Source organism: Podarcis gaigeae (assembly GCF_964106915.1).
Source record: "Podarcis gaigeae genome assembly, chromosome: 1".
In the NCBI taxonomy this organism is placed as follows: Eukaryota; Metazoa; Chordata; class Lepidosauria; order Squamata; family Lacertidae; genus Podarcis; species Podarcis gaigeae.
Genome location: NC_139678.1, coordinates 100,469,866 through 100,497,830, shown reverse-complemented (window position 1 = coordinate 100,497,830; position 27,965 = coordinate 100,469,866). Strand labels below are relative to the sequence as shown.

At 40.1% G+C, this 27,965-nt stretch overlaps 1 protein-coding gene across 7 annotated transcripts in view; it reads left to right on the top strand.

The window, feature by feature from the left end:
- Positions 1 to 27,965, top strand: part of GTDC1 (glycosyltransferase like domain containing 1) — a 202,457-nt gene that overhangs the window by 133,285 nt on the left and 41,207 nt on the right. For all 7 annotated transcript variants that reach the window (XM_083710835.1, XM_083710833.1, XM_083710839.1 and 4 more), the window contains one exon: positions 25,824 to 26,135. In XM_083710835.1, the coding sequence (XP_083566961.1) occupies positions 25,824 to 26,135 (312 nt within the window). The remainder of the gene's footprint in view (positions 1 to 25,823; positions 26,136 to 27,965) is intronic.

Genomic DNA, 27,965 nt, shown 5'->3' with positions numbered 1-27,965 from the left:
AGCATTAGAATAAATATTACCAATACATAGTCCCCATTTTGGCTGGATAAAACAGGGTATTCTCCTAAAATGAATCCCAATTTTGCATTTGTAAAAACAATGTCAGAAAGCCAGTGTTTTTTATTATTATTTCAAGTTATTTATTTTGTTTTTATTGCCTTATTGACAGCGTAATTTTCTGTCTAGAATTTATGATAGAGGCTCATGTGGCAATTCTGTTTTCAAATATATATATATTGAGAGAGTTGTATCAAGGCAAGGTTTTGGCAGACTTTCTCTTCAAAAACGCCTCTATCCAGATAATGGGGGCCATTAGTTTAAGGCAGGGATGGGGAAACAGGCACCATTCCCATGTGAGAAACCTTTCAGGAGCCGCATGCAAATACTGGGCTGGTCCAGAGATTTAGCCAGGCGTGAAAGAGGCAAAAGTGGGTGGAGCAATGGATGGGACTCCTTCCCTTTGTATAGTAGGCTACATTCCTCTTCAAGGCAAGCAGGGGGAATTGTCACAGTTCAAGGACACATTCTCACCAGGTGGAATCACCTGAGGGCAGAAAGCAGGACCAGTAAGAAGTATGACCTGGAGAAGGGGCATGGCTGAGGCAGAGTCCCAAAGGCTAGATAGAGAGAAGCCTGGAGAGCTGTATTTCTGAAAAATATTAGATCATCATTTGGTATGTGTCTTATGATAGGGTTACCGGTTCCTGGGGACAGTCACCAGATTTGCATATCTGTCCCTGGACAATTTCCATCCCCAGAATTGTAAATTTGTCCCCGGGAAACGTGGCAGTGGCAGCCTCAGCAGCCCAGGGCCAGCCTGGTAGCATAGTTGGCTCTGGCTGGCTTCAGGAGCTGCTTGCTGCCACTGCCACTGCCGAAGGGGAACCAGGGACATCTGGCGGTGCAGATCTCCTGCCCCCTTCCCCCTTTGTTTTGACAGATCGGGGGAAGCTTAGGAGTCACGGGCGGGCGCTGCCCAGGAGGGGTGCAAGGCGCGTGGTTTCTCTGCCAGGCAAGGTGCAAAGCCCTTCCTTTGCACCCTATGAAACATAAATGTGCAGAGTTTTTTTTAAAAAAAAACAAACAAACTGGGCAACAGCCACCCGCCTGTGACTCCCAAGCCTCTCCCGATCAGTCAAAACAAAGGGGGCAGGAGATCAGGAGAGGCTCAGGAGTCACGGGCAGGTGATGCGTCATTGCCCAGTTTTTAAAAAACTGCACATTTATGTTTCACAGGGTGCGAAAGAAGGGCTTTTCACCTTTATACAATATGCATGTGTGCTTGGGCCCAGAGTCTTTTGCCTCACCATCCCCACTACTGACTCCCTGTTGGTACTCAGCGTCAAATAATAATAATAATAATGTGTCCCCGGATTCATTGGGGAAAAAATCTGGTAACCATATCTTAATCTTATGAGTCCCCTGCATTGTCCTCCAGTCACAGTTTTCACTGCTGGAAGGTGTTAAGGCAGCAAGAGGGAGAGTGGGTGGAAACAAACACTAAAACTAAATTTGTCCCATATTAACTTGAAACATCCTTGATTTTTGATATATTTGGTTCATTCCCTGGATGACCCATTAGAATGAAGGCTGTTCTGGGAGGTGGTCCAACATCATCTCAGATGTGTAGGTTTTGGAGATTGTTCAAAAGGGCTGCTCCATGGAATTTGAATCCACCCCAAGGTCAAGTCAGTTTATTTAGGCAGAGTTTATCAGCAAGAAAAGGAGAGATCCTTTCCTAAGGTTCTCAGACATATCACCATAGGACATATGACATCAATGTGGTAAATCTGGCATTTTTTTAAAGCTTTTCTAAAGCATTCTGGGCATCAATAAAAGTCTAAGTAATTTATTGTTAAGCAGGTAAATGCATGAAAACATACACATTCCACATCAATAGCATTCTAGAAAATAATTCGTTAGATTACCTCAAAAAGCAAAGTAGACTTTTACTGTGTTAGATATTGAGCCCCAGTGCAGTGTTTTTTTCTTATACCTGCTGTTAGATCAAATGACATGACTTTAAAGTAAGAGCCTTTGCTAAGTCAACTACCATCTCATCTTCTCGTTTAAAAACAGCAGGATATCCCATCATGTCTACGGTTTAATTAGATGGTATTTTGATCATCATTCACACTCCTTAATGATCAATACCCTTGTTTTAAGTTTGTACGAAATTTGGCCTTCAAATGAAAGTTCATGCTTTTGTCACTACTGCATCCAATATAGATACTTCATTCTTGTGTTAGCTATAGGCTAATCGTATCAAAAGTCCAACTGACTTTAAATACGTTCCTTTGTATAAAATTAAGGATCTTGTTCAAATCAATGAGTAGAAGTTAAAAAGTCTCCAAGCACATAGTTCTGGTTCGGAGGGTTAATAAAAGGTGAACAATGTAGCATCTGTATGCAACTTAGCCCTAAAAAATAAGCATCTTTTCTTCGCATCACTGATGAGATAAAAAAAGATGATGCATTGCAGGGAGTGCAATTAGGATTAGGGTACAGTCAGTATGGAGTCATGGCTGACCCCATGAATTTGTACGAACCACATGTTTGTGAGCACGTGTTTAACTCATTTCCACTGAACAGATTTAAATGGGCATGTATAACATACCGTATTTTTTGTTCTATAAGACTCACTTTTCCCCTCTTAAAAAATATGGGGAAATGTTTGTGCATCTTATGGAGCGAACGCAGGCTGCGCAGCTATCCTAAGAAGCCAGAACAGCAAGAGGGATTGTTGCTTTCACTGCGCACCGATCCTTCTTGCTGTTCTGGCTTCTGAGATTCAGAATTTTTTTTTTTCTTGTTTTCCTCCTCCAAAAACTAGGTGCGTCTTATGGTCTGGTGCATCTTATAGAGCGAAAAATACGGTACTTGCAGACATCTAAACCCCTACTTTAGTTATATCCAGAACTGGCAATCCTCTGTGGAGTTTTTGACATTATATATTATTGAACAACAAATCCTGATTGCACGCTATAGGCTGCTTCTTAGTATCTTCCCAGTTTCAAAAATAGTTGGTGTGTAGCTGCTGGGGTGATGTGCTGAGCATGTGTATTGCCTTGGCCTTAGTGTCACTTTTAAGTGTGCCCCCAACACCTTGACTGCAGAAAAGCCCCATGTTGCTGATCTCAAGCCGGGGTACAGAATTAATTTAAATTAATCACTCTATTAATAAACTAAGAGCAGATAAAACAATAAATACGCAGCAACAATCTTAACATGGAGAGAGGCTGACTATTATAGTATTACACTGTAAAGTTATCAATTCAGAACGCCTGAGAAAATAACCAGGTATTGAACCTGGCACCGGAACAAAGCCAGGCTGTTTCTCAGTTTTCAGTCTTTCAACTTGATGGTTATTTCGAACTACTGTGTTTGAAGGCCTTCCCTACTCACTTAATAAGGAGTTGCAAATACTATATAGCACAAATAGCTGCTTGGCTGGAGCAGACCCTTCACTGTAGTGATACATATTTTATTTTTATTTTTTGGGACACTATTGACATTTGATTGTGGCCAGAAAACACAGGTTTATTTTGCTACATTTCATAATGTAGCCAAAACAGGTTAGGATGCAAGCATTGTCATTTACATGAAGGACATGCTTCTATAGCAATTGCCCTTGGTTATTTTATTTTGACGAACTCAACTTGGAGAATTTCTGAAGTAGCTTGAAGTGAAATACTAAATGTTGTCTGTGTACATGGGCATGAATGTGCACACACACTTATATAATGTATTTCCTGGTGATTTTCAGATGGGCTAATATTGAACTACTTTTTGTAATGCAACCAAGGTTTTGAACCAGCTGAGCAACAGTGAACCTCAATTTGTTTCATCCTAATGGAAGATAAGATAGACTCTGCTGTACAGAAATGTGGTGTCAGAGAGTGCAAAGATGGGAACCTGGTACAAGAGAGAGTGGTTTGTTTTTTTAAGGATGTTTGTATCTATAGAAAAATTGCCATATGAAGCACTAGCTGTGCATCTCATATTTAAAAATCCCAGCATGTGAACAACAGGGGTTAAAAAAGGATGAATATCTTTGCACCTTAATGGGAGAACTGTTTCTGTAATGGTATCAAAGATAAACCAGTGTATTATGAACACTAAATGATAAAGGATGATAATATGCCATTCTTGAGACTTCTTGGCTCTTACCTAAAACATCAGAAAGTGATTGTTGAATTTTAAATAGCCATACAAATGGATGACATAGAAATTTAACTTTGCTTTGACCTTATTCTAATTCACAAGATGACTGCAAAATGACTTTGTTACATCTGAATGTATGCTGGATGCTAAATCACTCCAGAGTATAAAATCTTTGTTTTGGCATAATGTTGATGCATAAACATTTGTACCCCATACTAACCCTATAAACATCACAATCCATCAGTACAATTACAAAAAAGATTGTTTGTTTTCACACTTAAAGCAGACATGAAATAGAGTGTCCTTAACTTAATCACCACCTTGATTTACCACATTTGCATATATTTGCATATTAATTGGACTACAGATTAAAATTGGTTTTGTAATTTTAATTAAGTGTCCACAAAGGTAAATGATTAGAACTGTTTAAAATACATTCTGACATAAATAGCAGTAAAAGCTTTTGTGATGATGTTTTTGTGGAATTACATTCAGAAAGTGGCCTTTTTATGATAGTAATTTTAATCTTAAATAGAATTATACAGTCAAACAGAACTGTGGATTCATAATCATTTTTTCAAGATTCATTTAATATTTTGCTGATTTGCAGCACTTGATGAAAATGTAGTGTAGGTTTAGCTGATTGCAAAATTAGGCCTGTAGTGCTGATAAACTGAGGGTTTAAACCAAAGTCGCCTTAATAGGGTTGTACATATTTCAAATGTATTACATGTAGTTATGTAGATGATTTTTTTTTAAGTGAAGCCTCTAAAAGCCCAGAAGTAAAGGATGATCTGTCCTTTTAAAATGTAATCACCCACTTGGGTTTTCTCACTTTCAGTTCTGACCAAAGGATCCACAGTTTATTAAAGCCCTTTGTGCTAGCTGTATCAATCCAATGTATAGAGGAATTATTTCCATGTTGTCAAGGAAACATGAATGTCAGTAGGTAAAGATGTACTACTTGGCAGTGTTGTTTACTGTTTGAGGACCTACTAAACCAAAAACTATTTTAGATGCCGACTGACTCTCAAGTAACTAGAGCTAAGAAAACGTTGCTCCTAAGCCAAGAGTGACGTGTTCTCCATGGCTTGCTGTTCGTTTACATAGTGGGTTTACTACACCAGTGCAAACTCTTGTGACCCCCAAGGCTTCAGGGAGCAGGAAAATCTCTGCAAGCACATTACTGTACAAATCCCTGTTGAAACAGAGTGGACCAAGCAATGTGCATGCTGCAGACCTGCTCACATGAAACTTAGTGAGCACCCGTAATCCCATATAAACACCAAAATGTGAAGCTCTGTATGCTTCCCATCCACTGGAGGGACCACAGCAGGCAAAAAAAACTTGGCAGGGGTCTAGGGGTTTCTACAGAGGTTTCATTCACTTGTGCTGCAGTTGCCCAGAATCAAGCCCCATTGAACTCTGTTGGGCATTCTTCTCAGAATGCGATTGCACCGTTTAAGGGGCTTATGGATAAGAAGGGTGCATATTAATTGAGTATTTGGTGGAAAATAGTACCCGTTAAAAAAACAACTATGCACCATATTATTTAATTATTTAATTTGCTATAGTAGATAGATCCTCCATTTTCAAATTGTTTAGGTCAGGCATAGGCAAACTCGGTCCTCCAGATGTTTGGGGACTACAACTCCCATCATCCCTAGCTAACAGGACCAGCGGTCAGGGATGGTGGGAGTTGTAGTCCCAAAAATCTGGATGGCCGAGTTCGCCTATGCCTGGTTTAGGATAATAATATGGACAGGTGGCAGGAGAGTAAGACTCTGACATTGCAAACATATAAATTTAGACTTATGCTTATCAGAATAAAAATATCACAAACATCACATTTCATCAGTTATAAATCAGGGTGTTGTGAATCCTGTGAACAGTGCAGGAGCTTTAGGTTAGAATCCTATAGATACTCTCCAGTAGGTAACTTCTCCATTGAACTCAATAAGTCTTCCTTCTTAAATGACTTCAATGGGAGTTCATTATAAATTTGTGTGATCCTTGGAACTGGAAATGTCTTGCATGAATGGTGCACTCAAACTAATTTCTACTCATAGCAGACCCATTGAAGCCAATGGACCTAGGTTTCTCATGTCCATTGATCTACTCTGATTAACATTGGATACAACCCCATGTTTTGACCCAAACAGTAATGTAAGAGTCCTGAATACCTCTTAAGGTAAAGGTAAAGGGATCCCTGGCCATTAGGTCCAGTCGTGACCGACTCTGGGGTTGCGGCGCTCACCGCGCTCTATTGGCTGAGGGTGCCGGCGTACAGCTTCCACGTCATGTGGCCAGCATGACTAAGCCGCTCTGGCGAATCAGAGCAGTGCATGGAAACACCGTTTTCCTTCCCGCCAGAGCGGTACCTATTTATCTACTTGCACTTTGATGTGCTTTCGAACTGCTAGGTTGGCAGGAGCAAGGACCGAGCAACGGGAGCTCACCCCGTCGCGGGGATTTGAATCGCCAACCTTCTGATCGACAAGTCCAAGGCTCTGTGGTTTAACCCACAGTGCCACCCGTGTCCTGAATACCTCTTAGGAAGGTACAAATTTCACAGTGTTCCAGTTGCAGCATCCAAGTAGAGAGTGCTTTTTTCCCGGGGGTCTGAAGGGGTCCGCATACTCCTAAACATTTTGTGAATCTAAGTTTGGCCTCATTGAGGGGCAGTAATTCAATATGAGTAGGGAAATGAGAGTACCCCTAAACATATTTTTTTAAAAAGAAAAAAAGCACTGTAAGTAGGTAAAGCCAAACTTGAGTCTCCAGCTGTTGTTGGACTGCAACTCCTATCATCCCTGTCAACTGGTCATGCTGGCTGGGGAAGACGGGAGTTACCAGGAGGTAAGCAATAAAAAAGCTTGGGCTATGAGCTTCCACATTGAATGGTTATACTTTTTTTTCTGAATGTCTGCTTTAGCTTATATGCAGAGTTCTGCATTCCAAGTGGAATGACCATCTGATTTGTGAGAGGATGGTTGGGGTGGGGCAGTGCCAGCTAGGAAAGATGCCGCAAACCATGACACTTCATTTCTGTTAACGCTGGTTGCTGCTGGCTTTGGAGAAGTCTCTTAACCTTCCAGTGCCTGTTCACTCCATTTGTGAAACGGAATGAATAATCTTGATGAGAATTCATATGTAAGGTATTCAAAGTATCCGAGGAAAGCTTCTTATGCGATTCAGCAGCGGTGTTTGTCCTTGGTACTACAGCAATAAGAGAAATAAGTTGTCAAAATGGAGTAGTGTCAGCCACATTTTTCCCCCTTCTGCGAATTGCGTCTTTTATTTATCAATGTGAACTACAACATATAATCTCCTTTGGAAAGAGTTTTTGCTACAAGAAGAATAATGGCCGCATACTCAGCAGGCTGCAGTGGGATGAGATAGCATGCTTGCAGCATTTCTTTGCAACATAATTGCAGCATCAATGAACCATGAATTCAACCTAATTAACATAACTGGAACCACTGCAATCATGCTGCCATTCAATTTACTTTTTGAACGTTCTGGTGAAGTGTCAGGGTTGCATTATTTTTCTATTGAAACTCTGCCGAGTCCTGTCCACTATGAATTGTTCAGCTGCTTTCCTGCCTTGATTTAAAAATTTTTTTGCTTCTAAACTTAGTTACAGTTTGATTAATTTTTTGGAGGAAGGGGAGATTTCATTGGCCAAGTGAGTTGATCTACTGAACTACAAATACTTGTTGTTACTCTCCTTTTGGTAGATAAATGAATATTTTGATGTACAGAATTCAAGGTAGCAAATTCAGGGTTGGCAATACCTTGACAACTTACCAGTTTGATTAAAGTCAGCAAATTGTGTCTAGGCTTGGTAGTCAACAGTGATTTCCATTAGACAGGAGAAATGTACTAACAGTGCCACTGGGAACATGCAGAGAATTTTCACTGAGCATGGGCACTTTCTGTCACTGTGTTGGCTGATATAGCTCAGTTGGTTAGTACATGGTGCTGATAATGCCAAGGTTGCAGGTTCAATCCCTGTAAGGGACAGCTGCTGTTAGAGGGATTGTGCTCTGAGAGCCCACTCCACAATTTTCTGTTGCACCATGTAGGAGTTAATTTACAGACTTGAGTATAAGAAGTTTGAAAACTACTACTTGAGATATAAGAACGACCTCCAGCCGGAATATATTTTATTTGTATGGTAATAATTAAGTCTGGAAGCAATTAAAAAGCATGTGCCAAATGAAGCCAGCTTAATCTCTGGAAAGGACAATGCATTGTTCTGGGGGTGGGGGTGCAGAATCTAAACCAGTATTCTTGGTATTAAAATGTTGAAAGAAGCTGTCAATAGGCAAGAATGTCAGCTTTTATCAGTGCGAATTACAATGTATCAGTGTCATAAATTCAGCATTAAAATGGTATAAGAGCAAACAAGGAAAGACAACAACATTGAAACAGCATAACAGACAACTGGGCTGCAAACTTGTTCCAAACTTGTTACATATACAATGTCTTGTGGCATTGAGTTGACTGGGTGCAAGATCCCAGGCCTGGTGCTTAAGAACTATGTTTATTTACTTTTTTGTTATTAAGTAGTTTTATATGTTGCTTTTTGACTTCAGTCCTCAAAATGGTTCACAACGTTTGTGAAATGTAATGGATTTATTAAAAAGAACTGCACAATTAAAGCAAAACAAAGCCAGTGCAGCTGGAGCCAGGAGCAGGAGCAAGCACCCAGAGGTATTTGGGTCTGATCTCCACTCCTACCTCTTAAAGCTGGATTCCTTTCAGCAGAGCAGTTGGCCCCAGAGGGCCCTGTGATGATGGGAGAGGGGAGCATCTAGCAGAGCAGGGGTCTAATGCTGCCTTCCCCTGTGTATTATTTATTTATTTATTTATTTGAGAGATTCATGTACTGCCCTTTGTCGAAAGGCCATGGACCAAGTTTACGACACAGCAACCTAATGAAATGCCATGTACATAGGTATCGTAATAGCCCAAACACAAAAAGTTGAAACAGTTATATAAATGCCACTCAAAATACTAGATAATATCAAATTATTCAAAGTGTAAATCTGGTAATAAACTGAGTCCTTGTGAAATACAATCTGCCTTTCAAAAAGGACTCAAGAACTTACTTGAAAGAATAAAAGCAAAGTTGACATGCAGACCTGAAGGGCGTGGAGGTCCTTGGAACTTGCTTTGCTTTGTTTCAATAGCACAAGGCTGAGGAAAATGTGGCCTTCCAGATATTGGGCTCTAAGTCTCTCCAGCCCCAGTCATCATGGCCAGTGATCAGGAGCGATGAGGGTTGTAGGCCAACACCCTTCCCACCTCTGCAGATACAAAAGAACTAGAACCTGGTGAAATCAGATCCAGTGTTTATAGGTCAAACTTGGGCCTGATTTACAAGTTATCAAAACAATATGGCAGCTGTTCCCATATGGTCTAGAGCAGGGTTTCTCAAACTTAAATCCACCAGCTGTTTTTGGACTACGATTCCCATCGTCCTGCTAGCTAGGGATGATGGGAGTTTTAGTCCAAAACCAACTGGAGACCCACGTTTGGGAAACCCAGGTCTAGAGGCTCTCATCCTGCATTGATTTCATAAGTTGCGAATGGATGTTAGCATGACATGTAGGAACTGCCAGATTGTGTCTGGAGTTTTGTAAGCCTTGGTGTGTCCTTTTGCTGCTCTTCGGCCCTGTGCTTGAGTGCTATGTTGAAAGCTGGAATCCAACAGTATCTGCTATCTGATTCTTTTAATTGGTGGTTCCAGGCACTGGATCAGTGACTTTTTTGCAGACGGAACTAAGTCAGGATCGCTTGAATTACTAATAAATCTTTTTGAGCAGATTTTAGTATCAGTCTGAACCCCTGCATCCCAGTTCAGCGGACAGCCAAACACAACAGTGATTTTTGAGCCCCTTTCTTCTTCTGCGTAGTCATTCTAAAGCTCCTTCCTGATCTTGCATAGTGAAGTAAGCAACATTAAAGTGCCATTTTAGTGAACTTTGTCACTTATGGGGCATGCTATATTTGGTTGTGTGTGTATGGTGTTTTTTTTTTAAAAAAAAAAACAGCCCACAAACTTCAGTATTAACTCAAATAGGAATCATTTCTAGGCATCTTTGAATACATTTCCCCAGAATGTAGTCTGATTTTTGGAGCATGGCACAAAGCTTCTCAGCCAAGACACATCTTAAAAATAGAGAATTGATTTGAAAAGTCTGTTTCTTAGTTACATTGGCTGCTCTCCTCAAACCAGAGTGCAGAGTAGTCCCATTGAAGTGGTCTGAGGATTGCAACCATAGCATCAAAACATTATTCAGAGCACGTCAGAGAGGCTTTTTGGCTTTCCGTTGTTTTTATTTCCATTTCCATACTTTCTTTTGTTTTTATTTTTGCTTGTATCCAGTTGTATGGCTCCTCGGTAACATTGGTTTCGTTTGCTTATGTTATTAATACCAAAGTTAAAATGTTGAAATAATTTTCTTCTCTTCTGATACTTAATGCCACTTCTTTTCAGTTAAATTGTACGGTGATTGTTGCTTCTTTGGTTCCAAAAACTTGGATGTTTTTGTTTTGTTTCTCAACCAGCTTCTCAACCAGCTGCATGTGCCTTCCTTCCACATGCACAGTTATGTGCAGCTGCCTCAACCCTGCCGTGGAAACCATCCAGTGTTTAAGAAGAAAGAATATGCAGACCAACTGCCCATCATACTGCAGCTGATTCACCAGGACACTCCATTTGTGTCCAGCAGGCATCCAGTCCTGAGTAATAATTAGGGATGGCTCAAGCATTTGATCAAAGGCCCTGGGAGGAATAAGTGCCCTTGTTCAAATGCCTGAGAGCAGGATCAGAGCAAACACATGCCTGTGAGCAGGTCTCCTTTTGTCCCAAACCCCCACCTTTAACTTCCTCTTCCTCCTGTTCAATGGAAGACAATTTACATTTGGCCCAGCGAAAGGGAAAGCAGAGGCAATGGCCACAGATACCTAGCGGAGTGTCCCAGGGCAGTTCACAACAGAAAAACAGAAAAGTAAGAATACAAAGTACATAATAAAACAAAAACAAACCAATAACCCCATTCCCCACAAACACATTAAGAAAACCATAGAATGTTAATTAGCTGAACGCTTGGTTGAAGGGAAATGTTTTCACCTTGCACCTAATGTAATGAAGGCACTAGGTGAGCCTCCCTGGGGAGGGCATTCAGCAAATGGGGAGTTGCCACAAATAAGTCCTGTTCTTCTCTTGCCACCCTCCAGACCTCTAGTGGAGGAGGAGGTTGGTTCATATAGGGAGAGGCAGTTCTTAAAGTATTGCAGACCTGAGGCATTTATGACCTTATAGGTCAAAACCAGTGCTTTGAACTGAGCCCAGAAATTAATCGGCAGCCAATGTAGTTGGGCCGGGATTTGTGCAATATGCTCAAACTGCCCTGCCCTACCAAATTCTCAACCAGCTAAAGTGTCCAAACCGTCTTCAGAGGCAGCACTACATATAATGTGCTGTGGTAATCTAAACCTAGAGGTTACCAGAGCCTGTAGAACAGAAGTTAGGCTATTCCTGTCCAGATAGGGACGCAGCTAGGCTATCAGCTGAAGCTTATGGAAAGCACTTTGCACCGCTGAGGCCACCTGAGCCCCAAGCTGAGAGTAAAGAATCCAGAAGTACCCCTAAGCTATGTACCTGCTCCTTCAGAAGGAGTGTAACCCCATCAAGAGCAGGCAACCTCCCTCCCATCCATCCGATCTAGGGTGTTGAGTGTGTTGCATAATGCAAAATTGCTCCATGGCTTCACATAAAGGCAACTGCGAGGGTCTAATGCAACGCAAAATAGCCGCCATGTTGGGGGGGGGGGACGGCGGAAATAGCTATCATATCTAAAAAAAAGAAGAAAAGAGAAGGGAACACAAAATGGTGTGGATGTGCCTTGCTCCCTATCTCATGCATTGTAGATCTTTGAGGGGATGTTTACAGAGATCTTTCGTGAGCACCATAGAAGGTACTGATGAATGCACAGGTGTTCCTGAGTGCTGGATTGTCAACCTTCTGTAATATATTCAGTTGAATGCTGAACTCTGTGCTACTATTTAGAGCTGATGATACACATTTTCTATGTATCTATGTACCTTTGTTAAATTAGCACGGAGAAAAGTATATTGCATTACTTTAAGTTTTTCATACTTGAGATTAGAAATGTTTCTCTCCTTTTCCATTTTAAAACTATTTTCCTGTGAAAATTTTCCTAAAACAACAGACCTTCAACCCAGCTGCAGCCTATTGATTGCTCCAATATAATTAAAGATAACGAAGTCATATTGTGAAAGAAGGCACTTAAAAAAAACCAACAACCTCATTTTCACCATAGGTGAAAAAAGTCGGCGAGTTGAAACGTATAGCTCTCAGGAATGCTATTCTACAAAACAGCTCAACTACACTTGGATTTTAAATTGCAGTAGCAATTTGGAAAAGGTTTTCAGACTGGAGCTATGTTAAATGTTAATAGCAAAATTGAGGTACTTTTTTTCTTTGATCTCTTCCTTGGCTTCTATAAAATAATGGAATCCAAACCAAGTGCCATTTATATATACACCTCCTTCTTTTGATCTTGTCATGCAGGAAATGGGGAGCGGGGAGGTTGCCTAGTCCTTGTGCTCTTTCAGGTGAAGGCCCTATGCTGTTTTAGAAAGTTTTGTTTTGTGGCCTTTTTTTTTTTTGGCAGGAATTTTCAGTTGTATGGTATACTCTTTGGTATTCGGAAGAGATAGCAGTATTAAGTCAAGTTTTTAATTTGGGACAGATAGCAGTGTTGAGCTCCTAAGTTTGCAAAGCTATTCAGTACAATCTTCCCCACTCACTTAGCATTTGTCACTTCTAGCACAGACCTCCCTCCCAAAAGGAATACTATATACCCATCACACATTTTCAGTACTCTGCCTTGTAACAAGGATAGGCAGAAATGATGACCACTGCTATGGGTAGGGTGAAAGGCAGGGAGTCTAAACAGTAGGTGGAGCCAGAACCAATGAGAGCCAGCTAATTATAGTTTTGCACCCACCCTCCTTCCTGTTGTTGTTGTTTAGTCGTTTAGACGTGTCCGACTCTTCATGACCCCATGGACCAGAGCACGCTTGGCGCTTGAAGATCCATCTGGGCTAAAGCATGCTTCTCCTGGAAATTTTCATTTATTTATATACATATCCTCATTTTAGACACCCTGCCAAACTATGGCTAAGGAAGCTTAAATATGGCTGAATTTAAACTTATGGCTTGCATTGCACAGTGATCCAGAATCCAAGACCATGGTTTGAAGTGGGCTTCCAAGCCATGGGTACTGCTAATTATTATTTTGATGTCTAACATTGACAAACCGTAAGTGCAACCATCACTTTATCTGCAGAAGTTGCTGCACCATGGAGATTGGAGAGGTGATGAATTTGTGAAGTTAAGATGAATAAAGCAAATATACATAAGCTCTTCCAAACCACTGTTTGCTTATTGTATATGTGGGATCTCAAAGCACCACATGGGATCTAAACTATGGTTAGTAGAAGCCATTGTTTGATGTGATATCTGAATTGAGTCTTTAGTGAAACGATAACAAATATGTCTGGAACGTTCCTTTTTCTCTCCTCTTTAAAGTACCTAGCTTTCACTGGATTTGTTTCCCAACTCCCAAATGGAAGTGAAACAACAGACTTACAAGAAAGGCAAACAGACTTTCTCATTTCGGTTCACAATCACAGGGATTTCTTTCTTTAAACAACAAGGAGTTCTCCCTCAAGGTTTGTACCTACAGTGGAAAAGAGATAAAATCCTTGAAATTGAACAAATTAACAGCAAGCCCAGTACGACTTTACATGGTTTTATGACAGCATCCAGTACATCTTGACAAGAATTTCTGACTAAGCTTTAAATAACTTGCCTGTGTGTGTGTGTGTGTAGCCAAACAAGCCCCAAACCTGAAAGAGCAGATTATCTTTTGAAGAGCAAACATGAAAAGCTCTGTGGACAAACCTATTTTAGCGGGGAGGTAAGAATACTGAGCTTTAAACAAGCAAAACTGTCCGCAGACAGATTTTTTTGAGACACTGAACTTCGGTTATTTTACACATATCCTTAGTTTCACAGGACATCATTAAATAATGCATCAACAATTAGACTATATATTCAGTATGAGGAATACATCTGGTCAGAGGCTGTAGTGATAGAAGTATGTTGTAACTGCAGATATGAGTCAGCCCTGTATAGTGGATAGGGTGTGGAGTTGGATTCAGTCCCCACTCATCCATGAAGCTCACTGTGTGGCTTTGATGGCCCCTTTTATTTTCTCTTAGGCTTACCTGCTTCACAGGGTTATTGTCCCATTTCTGCATAAATCTGTGATTTATTTATTTATTTATTTATTTACAATCTGCATTGAAATGTTTATTTAAATACATATTTTATCCAGTGTACATTTTTCTAAATATATTTGATTCCAAAACAGCCATTTTAAACATTTCACACAGTTTCTGAGCCAGAAAAAGTTTCTGAATTCTGAAGGAAAATTACATTCTGATCTATACATTATTTCAGCAGGGGAAGATCAGGTCAGTTTGCATCAGAAGTCACCGAAATCTAATTCCTCAAGCATCCTTACCTAGAAATTACATAAAATTCAATCAACTATATATTTTTGAGAGCTATTTGTTTGTTCACTGTCCATTTGGACGCTTATTAGGATATCATAAGGAAAATTCGTTTGATGGTTCCTGAGATCAAGGAACAGGTCTTTTGTCTATGTTTGAATATAATTTGATGCTATTTTGAACCAAGATGACGGACTGCATCTGTCAAAACTGCAGTGATTTTAACCAAAAATTTCAAAAATGCATTGATTTTTGTTGTTGTTTCTTTCAACTCCTGAACAACTTAGGGTACAAGACTTCCAGCAATGAACATGGAAAAAGTGGTATATTTCTCATTTTTTTTCTTACCATCCGTATTCTTGGTTGTAGGGAAGCATACATATCCATAACAAAGGGAAAGAGCTGTCCCATGATATTTCCTGCCTGAGGCAAAGAGCAATTTGGTGCTTTCTATTGGCTGCACAGTAGCTACCTGGGTTAGCATTAATCTTATTTCCAACATTGGCTTTCATCCTTGACCACACCTGAGGACAACAGGCTGGTTCAGTTGGTACATGGTGGCAGGCTGGTGCATGACAAACCTCTGATCTCCAGCTGTTGCTGGTGTTGTCCCGCCCCCTAATATCTTCACCCTGAGGTCATTGCCTCATTCTGCCTAATGATAGGGCCAATCCTGCATTCGAAATCATTGCGGGAGTTAGCTTCTTAGTTTTAGCTGTGTGCATATACAATGGTGGTGTGCTTCCTACATTAAAAAAACCCATCTCCCTAAAGGGTGTAATTGGATAAAGGGAAATTGCAATGTGCAATATTTTCACAACCGAGCCTGAACCCTCATCCACATTATACTTAGCCTAGTTCTGCAAATACCCCAGTGGTATGACACTACTTAAACCAAGCAGCGCTCACTTCACTTCACCCTCGTCCCTTTCCGTTGTCCCAGTACTCATTCATCTCTTGTAATACACTGACATTGTAACCTTTTTTTGCTGGAAAGTAGAGCATCCTGGGATTCTGCCGCCACAAGCCAAGGCTAGAGCTTCAGATGTATATTACCTTGTGACTGAGAGAAATTAAAATGATATCTCTGTGTTTCATGTAGTACAAGAACGCTGTATGCAAGGCCACCGAGAGGATTATAAAGACCCTGGGCAAAACTAAATCAGGATTTTTGGCCCAGGCCCAACTTCATACAAATAAGGGACCTTGGCCAGGATCCAAAGAACTGTGATGCTCGTACAGTGAGCCCGAGATTTTAAGGCTGGACTGCCCCCCCCCCTTCTTGAACAGCAGCTCCTTCCTACCATGCTGCATATGAGACCGCTTTAGAAACTGTCAGAAAGTTCAAAATCATGTTGTGATGTCGAATAGGGCAAGCCGTCTGAAGCAGAGACAGGCATTGAAGTGAGTTAGACTTAAGGCAGGCGGCTTGCTCTGAGTCTGTAATAATTAGGCCTGTACCTGCTTACCTCAGAGTATATCTTGTTGAAATCAATGGAGCTTTCGCAGAAGTACTTATAGGATTGTGCTGTAAGTATTTGCTTGCATCCTGGTCCTTGACAATAAGGGTCAAATGGTCACTGATGGATTTGCTTTCATTCCTCATAAACTCACCTAAGGTTACCTGGCTGTATGAATACTACAAGGCCGTTTCATAGCGCTTGATGTCATCACACACACACACACACACACACACACACACACACACACACTTCTTGCAGCTTCATTAGCTTACATTACTGTTCCCTTTAGGAGAGCTGTGCCTGGTATTTCTTTGTTTCACTGCTATGTTGGATACCTGAGGAGGTGTTAAAATAATTAAGGTGAACTATGTGTTTTCTTGAGAAACACACAAAAGGATTTGTATCTGCACAGGGGATTGAGCTATCAAAAACAGATGTGACCATGTGGAACATTTCACATAAATTTATTTAAATCATTATTTACCTGTAACATACAAGCAGGGTTTTAGCTGCACTAGCTTGTTGCCAGTACATACTGCCAATAATCTGCCAAAAAGGCAGCTTGCTGGCAAAATCGTTGAAATGGTTAGCTTATGCTTACAGAAAACATTACAACCCTGATTCACATTAAAATCTAACAGAAACGAACCCTTTGATGCTAGAGATGCTGGATTGTGTTATCAAAATATGGTATACAGTTTATTTGGATTGTCTATACCCTACAAGAAATATGACTATCTATTTGTAACGTGATATGTAATCATCTAAGGCAAGTTATTGTTTTCGGTTACTCTTTGGAGTGAGATCACATGGTTTCTGCTCAGATTTAAAAGACGTGGTTCTTGCATAGGGCCCATACAACAGGCTAAGTGTGTGTAGAATGGCTAGCCAATTAATAAAGAAAAGTAATGAAAATCAAAATAACATTGACTTCTAAGGCTAGCTAAACTTTTAAAGCAAGACTTTCTTTTAGGAAAAATCTTATGCATAGCACAAACTTTTTCATCCAAGTATCATTTCAGTAATGGCAAGCTTAAATATTGGAGACCATGGGGAAACATAATATTACGATAATGTTCTTTGGTGCGGTTTGGAGGGGTTTAGGAAACATTTGGAAGTATTTTTCTCATAGAGTCACTTAACTATTGAAGTGTTATGATAGCATTCCCCTCTGCATTGTGTATTTACTGAGAAAGTCCGTTTAAAGGGGACACTGATTTTTAAAAATACTGATTAGAAGAAATTCCTCTAACCAGGAAATTACATGCTTTGGTGGTGGCAGTTTAATAATAGGATGCAGGGGAAGAACCCAAACTCCATGTGATTTGAAGGTGAGGTGTCTTCTTACAAAAATGCATCCATTTCCAGTTCTGTTCCATCTTTTCCTTTCAGCTGCTTTAAATCAAATGCGTATTTTGTAAGTCAACATTCTAGAACTGAGCTGGTGGGTGCTGCAGCTAAAGTCTGGATGTTGGTGGCTGTGTGCCAGCATTAACAGAATCTAACCCAGTTCTCAAAAAGCTTCCTCAGTTAGTATACACAAAGTGATATGTTCTAAACCTTTCTCAGGTGTTGTGATCAAAATTAGTTTCCATTGTACCGTGAGCTATTCTTTTGTCTTTAGCAGTGCTATTCTGTACATGCGCTCTTGGAGGTAAACCCAACTTTTTGCACTGGAGCTTATTCATAGCTAGCATGTTTGTGAATACAGCCTAAATGCTGCAGCCTAAATTGCATTACTGATAACTTTTAATAATTATGTAATATCTTAGAAGTTATTCTGTGAAGTATTTAGTTTTATCTTCATAAAAGCTTCATGCTATATACATTTGAAAACATTCATGGTATTTTGTTTATTGACTTCAGTTTTGCTGCAAATTATATACAGATAGAAAGAAAACAAAACTTTCTTTCTTTCCATACTGAGTATTTAGGGGGGGGGGGGGATGTAAAAAGAACACAAATAAAATCTTTTAAACAACCTAAAGTGATTTAAGGAGTTTGCAGGAAACCTTTTGCTAGCCACTCAGGGGTAAATATGTTATGTAACAAAGTGGTATTAAGTCAGTAATAATCCCACAAGTACAGAGTAGATTAAAATGGTTTTGGCTAGAAGGGTGTGGAACTAGGGGGAGGGGGAAGCACAAAGGAATCAAAGCCCAGAATGCACACATCTGTGAGGTTTGTGTTTATTTTGGGAATAGCTTCTGCCTTTTCCTTTCTCCTTTGCATAATTCTGTGGCAGACTTTCTTTTCAGCTAGTCCTATTTCCATGCTGTGTGCTTCCCAGAAGAAGAGCTCTATGAATGTTATACTCAGAAGCCTTATCAGATGAGCAAAACAAAGCATTTCAATTTCACAGAGCGTCTTGTGTAGCTTTAAAGAAAAGCAAAACACACACGCACACACTTGAAATCCGGGATCTTTAGGTCCACTTGCAAACAGTGTTCAGACAGAGTACTTTGTGGACTTCTTACGTGATATGTTCTGTCCCTCCTCTTTACATTGAGGTCTAGGAATTACAGCCTAGAGGAGATGAACACTCGGAAGATGTTGAAAGTGCAGTTGATTGAGGATGAAATCGGATTGGCAAGAGGATTGTGAAGAGCAGGAAATGCTGAGGAAATAAAATGAAATTTGCTGGAGCTTTTGAATCCTAAATCCAGAGGAATGAGAGTTCCCCCCCAGCAAAATATTGGGGAAAGAGGTAGCATCTGGAAACACTCTAACGTTAAAGAGCCTGGCTTTCTTTTATTTTCTTTGCACAATCTACTATCCTACCTTAAGTCAGGTGCCTTTCCTCAGTTAGCCACTTAGCTGAGTGATGCTCCAGCATATTACTAACATTTCCCTTTCCTCTTTGTTCTTCTTCTTGCAGCTTTCTTCACTCTCGTATTTGTTTATTACATGCTGTAAACACTAAACCAAAAGGTTAACTGGTTAACATCAAGCAAAGGCTCAACAGGTATTCATTTCACCTGAGTTGTTTAGCTATAACTGAGCAGAATGCATGCCCAAAAGCTGGGAAATGTGATGTGGGGCTTTGAGAAGGCCAGGACATCATTGGATGTTAAATCAATCTACCCACAATGATAACCTCCATAGTCTCAAGTGCTTAAAATACGCAGATCCATAGCTATCCCTGGACTGCCAGAAAGCAGCCTAGCAAAAAGGACACTGAGAAATATTCGGTTCACCACTCACATTCTTCAACATCAGACAGTCAGTAGCTATAGATTACAGTAGGCATCTTCTGCCCCAAGGTGTTTTGCACCGTTCAATAATGGCAGAATGTCCCTCATTCCTATGTCTACTGTTTGGGAAACAAAGGAGGACTTCAACAAAATGTTACAGTGTGAAATGCTGTTGCTTAGGTTGCCTGCCAGCCTCTCCTCCATGCCTTCTCTCAGGGTACTCCATTCCACTGCCCTTGCTTCTTATTTTTCCAGCTGTTTTCGTCCCCTTCAATAACTAGCCAGTATTCCATGGCCATAGACCATACTTTGTCCTAGTGGGCTTTTGGGCTTTAAAAAACAACAACAAAAATATTAGCCAGCCCTCTCCTTCACCAAAATAAAGTTCTTGTACTTCTGCAAACCCTGGCATTCCACAAACCTATTTATATCTCCTTCTGCTATACCTCCTTATACCTCTTGCTGTTTTGGGTGCATAAAGATTCATACTTTGAGAACTGAACCCATTGGCAGTGTTTAGGCGGCAACCATTTTGTGTGGGGGTTTCCTTCCTGACCACCGTGTGCATCGATGGAACACACAGAAACCCACCCTGCTCCTTTCCACTTCTGTTCCGCCCCCACCCCCATTCTGCCCCACTTTGGGGCCACTTCTGGGTCAACAGCAACAAGCACGTGCATGATGGTCGCTGCCTGTATGTGATAGCACATTCAGTTTTGGTGCATAAAGTGAAAAAGGCAAGCAAATGAACAAAACTTAAGAAAAAATGTTTGGAAAGTCATCAGTTAGTGTGCAGATACAGTGGTACCTCAGGTTACATACGATTCAGGTTACAGACTCTGCTAACCCAGAAATAGTACCTCGGGTTAAGAACTTTGCTTCAGGATGAGAACAGAAATAGTTCTCTGGCGGTGCAGCAGCAGCGGGAGGCCCCATTAGCTAAAGTGGTGCTTCAGGTTAAGAACAGTTTCAGGTTAAGAACGGACCTCCAGAACGAATTAAGTACTTAACCTGAGGTACCACTGTACTTAATGGACTTGATAGGTGCAGCGTGCATTGTGTTTGGACATTGTGCTTGGGTCTCTAAAGATCTATTCACTCTTGAACCTGACTTGAATGGATTCTGATAATCCACCGTATCTCTGAACTTGCTCACAGTATATTTATTTGTTTGTTTATTAACTGCACTTATATAGCCATCTGATAGCAGAAGTTCTCTGTGCAGCTCACAGAGAATAACAATACTACAAATTGGAATACAATGTAAAACAGTAAAAACTATTACAGATTAATAAGAAATGTTAAAACTAAAACCTGAAAGACTGAACGATTATAACGTCATACTGCCCTGTGGAAGCCATTCCATAACAGGGGTGCCACTACTGAAAAGGTCCTTTCCCCACCGTCAGCTTGGTGTGATAAGAATTGTAAAGCACCTGTTTTCAAAAGAGAGAGGGTGGCTTTTCTTTCTCTTTTTTACCATCCTTTTCATTTTAGCTTTCTTCTAAATATACATCAGTGTCATTTACAGCAAAGAGTAGCTACTGCTGTTTCACATACTTGTTTGTTCGTTTGTTTTTTGACAACATGTGACCTTAGAAGTGGAAATAATAAAATGTCTGCATTTGGGAAGAAACACTGGCATACGTTTACAAAACCTGGATAGAATCTCATTGAAAAATCATTATGGTAGGTAGAGTATGAACATCTTTATGAGATTTTGTCCTGCTGCCCTCCCATGCAGAATCATCTGGTAGTGATACTTCCCTCTGCAAAGAGAGTCTTTGGATTCAGAAGTCATTCTTTTTTGCCATCTTGAGGACTGAGATACAGATTTAGCTTCCTGGAGATCTTTACCTGAACACAGCTTAGTATTTTAAGTGGCTTTCCCCAGACATTTACAGAGCAAATATGTACCTAGATATTTCCATTTTTACTTCATTGCATTCTTCTAGAACAGCCCTGGATTTATAGACATGGTCTCTATGAAGTTTGAAAGTTATATATGTAGAATATATTTCTTCCAGCTCTCACATGTTTTATGTGTTTTGTTTTTATGAAAAATAGCTTTTCAGAATATACTGAATGTAGCACACAGTCCAGGACCGTTTCTTTAATAATTTGATCTAACCCAAAACAGCCCTTCAGCCAGTGTTTCTAATGTGGTTTTTATTCATTTGACGATGACATCAGTATCTTCCCATTCTTCTTTTGGTGGTGTTTTTAATAAAATGGTGTATGAGTTGACTGTCAGTGCCAATGAAGAATACTGATTCTCATAAGTAATGTTTCATTAGGCCAAATGAGATGTTGTGAATAAACATGTACAAAAGGACATGATGACATCTAACGTGCAAACAGTAGAAGCCTCGCGTCTCTGCTGCAAATTAATGTGCATAGGTGTGTTGGCACGGCTGTTTTCGATGTAGAGAATGTGTATTGCACAAGCTAGAAAGAATGGCAAATCTGGCAGATTAAATGTCAAACATTCAGGGTGACATTTATAGTGACTTTTAGCATGTTAAGAGATTTCTATTATGTAGTCAAGAATTAGTTATTTTTGCTGTAGTGTTTCAACAAAGCGTTTACAGTCAAATGCACCAAGCTGACAGGTTATTTATTATATTTGTGGTACTCTCAAGGCTTATTTTTTTTGTTATGTTTATAAACATTGTAAATGGGAATATTATATCTCAAAGGAGACAGTCTAAATTCAGCAAAGGGGAAAACGTTTTTACTTACATTTCCAGTAGAGGTTTTTGGTGTGCGTATTTGTGTGTGTGTGTCTTTGTCTTGTTTTACATTAGAAATCAATGTGCCACGTACTAAACCAATGGCTTTACAAAGAGGCTAGGCAATGCAAGACACACTGGCATACTAAAGCTGTGAGTTTGTGACTTTCCTTTATATGTATTCTAACCTGTTGCCTGATAGTTTTGAATTTTGTGTGTTATAAACCAAGAGCACCACTCTGGCATCTCCCTTCAATGCTGGTACCAGGTGCCACCCAACAACTGTTGCTGTTGTTCTGTTGTTCATCAAAAGTATAAAATGTTGTATGTGCAAGGCCACATCAGAGTGTGAAAGTGGGGTTATGAAAAGTCCCTGCATGCTTTCAAAGCTGATACTTGTGAGAAGCTGTTGGTGAGAGCAGGAGATGTGGTAGGACCTTGCTGCTTTTCTTGAATCTATGACGCCTTCCAGGGTCAACACATGTCAGGGCTTTAACCTTGGATAAGGACAAGAACTCGATCCAATGTTATGAAGTAGCGAAGAAAACATCAATCGGTGTTGTGCCAGTTTATGTGTGTATATAGAAGCCAAGTTAATCAGAATTACTTGTGCCTCTTTTCTCGCCTTTATATAACATCAGATTTTGCATTGGAACAGAGGTGGGAAATGTGCAGCCCTCCAGATTCTGTTGGACTCCAACTTCCATCAGCCCCAGCCAACATGATGCCCTGTGTTTTAGTCCAACAAATTTAGTCCAACAAATTTGGAGGGACTTTGGTCCAACAGTGCACTAGAATCAGGGAAAGAAGTTAAAAATATGTCCTTCTTTCCACCTGCTTCTTTATAATTTTGAATTAGCTCCATGTGCTACAAGCACTTAATGCTGTTTGTTATGGTATGACTTTTCAGCAATAATAGTTTATATAAGGTCTACTTTAGTCTTTAACACTTTTCAAACTACAAATGAACAAACTTTGCAGAGAGAAGGGTGGAATGGTGAGACACCTCACTCCTGATCTAACACAGGTTTGGTTAAAAGTTAGAATAGTGTCTAATCATGCAAAATTGTACTTTACTGTGAAATCATGAGTCCTGCTTTTTCAGAGTTCCCGGTCACACTGATTGAGCCCTTCCATTGCACAAGAGCAAGCTCTGTTCCAACATTCGTGGAAATGGAATGCTGCTACAGTCCAACATACCCATGAGTATTTAGGCTATTCACACTGATTGTATAAGGGCTCCATAACAGTGATCCCCAAGCGGTGATCCACTTAACCCACACAGGGGTTGAATGGCACTATTCACATAATAAAAACTACCATAGCAATATCAGAATTTTCAAAAGTAGCTTTTGAAAAACAGGGGGTCCACAGAACTTAGCTAATTGGGAACCACTGCTCTTTAACATGGTGAACTGTAACAGCTTTAAGATTCTTCTACCAAGTTATTTGAAATGTTCCTTCATCATCATGTCCATTTCTAGTTCTTAATTCCTAGTGATATGTTAAAGCATGCAAACCATTTGAGTAGCAGCTGGGCAATAGATTGTCTGTCATATCATTCCTGCCATGTTGACAATAGAGGTTGTACTGTGTATGATTTGTCATGTAGACTGTCCTGTCTTCCAGAGATTATAAAAGGTCTTGTGTTTTTAGACATAATGATGCATAGTGAAAGCTCAGCCACCTAAGCTACCTTGCAAACTTTTTAAAAAATCATTTCATTGAGGAACACTTTGGTATTCCTCATGCAGGTTTTATTATGTCTGCACTATTGCTATTAAGATATACAGAACTACTTGGTGCCAAAACAATGCCAAGTTAATGTGGATAATACTTACTCCTTGATATATCATGAAATAAATCTTGCTTTAAAAATCATTCAGCGAACAGTATTACAAACTAACTACTTTAAAAACTGTCAAGGTGATTAGTATTATGTATGTAATGCAAGTAGATAGAAAAAGTCTTGATTGTGCCCAGATTGGGCTTTCCACGTACATCTTGTAGAAAATATATTTTGCAGCTGTTTTCATTGATATCTTATCTAATAACTGAAAATCCCACAATGGATTTATGAGAACTTAAACCTGGAAAATAGCTGAAAGTGAGGCACCGCATAATTGGGCACAAGGACTAGAATCTGGGTAAGGAGACAGAAGACCACATAGAACAAACTATTGGGATTGGGGTGTGTTTTTAAGTAATAGTATTAGTGGTAGTATTCCACCATTCATTTATGGGAGATTATGCAACTATTTGCAATGTTATCATATGAGAACATGGAAACTTTTAACAACAGGGATGTCCCCAAGCTGATCATTAAGTAGTTCCCCTAAAAAAATGGGGGGTACAACTTAAATTACCCGTATTTTTCGCTCTATAACACGCACCAGACCATAACACGCACGTAGTTTTTAGAGGAGGAAAACAAGAAAAAAATATTCTAAACGAAATAGTGGATATATGATTTTTGTGGTTCATGCTGTGGCCACAGACATGTGATCTGACAGTGAGTTTGGAGTAGCCCAATGCAAAAATCCTGAGGATCCATGTGGATCCATGCTTTGTAACCACAGAGGAGGGAAGGAAGGGGAACCATGGATCCTCTGCTCACGACTGCAGCAGATCCCCCCCGCCACCCGCAGGCATTCGCTCCATAACACGCACAGACATTTCTCCTTACTTTCTAGGAAGAAAAAAGTGAGTGTTATGGTGCAAAAAATACGGTAGTCAAAACTATCTGGTGTTTCCATGGGACTTAAAGAGAGGGACTGTAGCTCAGTGGTAGGCACAGGCTTTTGCATATTTCCATCAGAAAGAGACCTCAAGAAGTAAGCTGAGAAATACTGTGCCTTGAAAAGCCACTGCTGTAGACCGGGGGTCTGGCGCAACACATTGCACTTTTTCTGAAGTGGCCTCACTCCCCTCTGTTGCAACCTTCTACAACTGTGGCAGGTGACTTCTGTCACCTCCTCCCTTTCTTCCCTGACCTGGAACTTGCTTGTGCCAAGGCCATCTTCTCTCCTAAGAACCAGCTGTGAGAAAGGAGGTGCTTCCTTTGTGTAAGGCTTTGTGGGTGAGGTGGTTCCAGACACTGACACTGCCAATTTGCTGCTCAGGTTGCAAATCCTGCTTAAATTTTAAATTTAATGTTGAACTTTAAACAGGATTTGCCTCTATTTTGGCAAAGTGGAAGTGGCACAGGAAATTTACCCACAATGCCTCACTCTGAAGATGGGCCCCTTCCAGAGAGCCCTGTTGGAGCACCACCAGCTGTTTCTCTCACAAGAGATGGGTGATGGGTGGACTGGTGAAAGGGCAGGCTTTGGACCTTGCCTGGTCAACAGAGCTGTATATTCTGCTTGCCTCACTTCAGCCTCTGCAGTTCCAATGGCCTCAGGAACTCTGAGCTGGAAAACAGAGCCCTTAACCCCTGGAAACACTTTGCTCTTTGTTTTCTCTATCATGTGGCAAATGAATTTAAAGATGACAGAGCCACCACTATGCAGAACCATTCAAGCAGCTTTTGTATTGCAGCTTTTTGTCTTTTTTAAAAAAGATAGTATTCAAAAATTGCAAGCTGACATAAGTAATCGATGCAATTTTGGAGCAAGTATAATTTAATTTTGTTTTGTTTTTAACTCTAGGTTTATGCCAGAACACAAACTCGCCCATATTGAGAAGATGCATGGTACTAAAGGAGATGGTGGAATAAACATCAGCACCTCTGACCTTAGCCCCGGACATAGTGAACCACAGTTTGGACTTCATTCCCTGGGACCAGAGGGGCTACCCAACCAACTACTGACACTAGAAGATCTGGACAAGCCTACATCTTTGAAAAGCACAACCCCTTGCCAAGAGGAAGATAGCCAACATGCAACTTACAACCTGTGTAGCATCTCAGGTAGTTTGGACCATCTGGAGAAACCTTTGCATATTGTTTGGCCACACAGATGGTAAGTATAACACCAAAAGAAAATGCTATATCTTCAGACGAGTTATTGCATACAATGTTGATTTAGTACCAATATTGTTTTGCTCTGCATGTTATATCTTTGGAAAGGTAGTGGTCTACTGAAAACAAATGATGGCATTTAAAAGCTGAAATTCACAGCAGGCATTCAGCATACGAGAGGCGGGATGGGTTGTGTGGGTGGGGAAGAAGAGGTATAGTTATGACATTGAAATGATATGTAAAACGCTGAGAACTCTGTTTCAGAGCATTTCAGTCCACTAATGATGTTTAATATGCAGTGTTATTTAAATTATCTTAATTATACTAATGTGACTGACTAGGTGTTAAAATTCAGGGCTATACTATGCTGCTCTGTGTCGTAGTTTTTTTATATACCTGTCCAGATTTTTAAAACATATGCACATATGTAAGGCTCTGTAGATAGACGGATAGAATGGAATATTCGTACCCGAAAACTGCTGCTTTTCAAGCTGTTGACACAAATACCTGATCACAAAATCTTCTCTAAACTGCGGAAAATCTACCACGCCACATAATCACTGCAAATATATAAAGTTTAGCTTGACTCCCACCATAAATTAGGATTTAAAGAGGTAAAATGTCCTGATAATCTTCCGGTATTGGGCACGAACATTTTAATCTAGTTTTTATTCCTCACAGTTTGTTTAATCTGCATGTGGCCTGATTAGAGTTCACTTCATCCACAGATTATAGTCTGTTTATTTCAGAGATGCTGGGTCGATCAGTAGGTCAGATTTTCTGAGAGCAACTGTTCGCAGGTGAAGCAATAAGTACACCACACCGACAGGGCAAATCGCCTTTGCAGAGGATTTGACTTCCAGCACATTAAAACTCTAGAAGCTCTCCCAGATGATCTGCAGCATCTGGTACCTAAAGGGATTTTCATCTTTGACTCTAAATGTCTGAACATAAAATGTAGGAATTGGAAGTCGATGTGGAATCTGTCTTTGGATTTGTTTAATCAACTTCACACTTCTTGTATAGCCTTTCTCAGGGAGCTACATTTATTTTTAATCATATTTTATTGCTGCTAGCTCAAAAATGCTGTATTCTCATAGGTTATTTTACAATTTGATGTACTCAGGACAGATATTAATTGCAATTCCACTTGTGGTCAGGATTATGACGTTCACTAATCTGGTACTATAGTTCCTAGTTCTTTTTCTTCTTCTTTTTACAGTAAAAAGGTGCGTCAAGGTAAATGCCAAAACTCTGATGATTCTAAGCCTTCCTCTTAAAATATATATTTCCTTTTCCCCAAGTTGCAGACTAAATGAAAAACAAAGCATTTGCCCTCTGTTTATTCTGCATTCGGCATAAAGGAGGGCAAAGCTAAATTAATAAAATGAGCAATATTAAATTGAATAATTCCTTTTCTTTCTGTGTGTATTTGGGTTTTTGTTTTGTTTAATTTAATTTAATTGCCTAAAGTTAGTTGCTTAAAGAGATGCAGCCTGGTGTTTGTGCACATGCTTATTGTTAAAGCTAAATTATTTTTAATTTGGAGGAGAGGGGAGGGGGGAAAGCCACATCAGCAAGATCAAATGCCAAAATATAAAAGTAACACATTCATCCTTACGGGTAATATAGTAGAACATTGGAAACTTGGAGGTTGCCAGACACACAGCTAACATTAGGGCTAATTTTGAAAATCTAGCGTGCAGTCAATTTTACTGATGCCTGGGGACATACAAGGTAGAAGCTGACAAGAGAACTAATTTTGTTTGGGTTATTTACTGCTATGCATCATCCACGGGTTCCCGCCTGACACACGGCTATATGAAGGGGA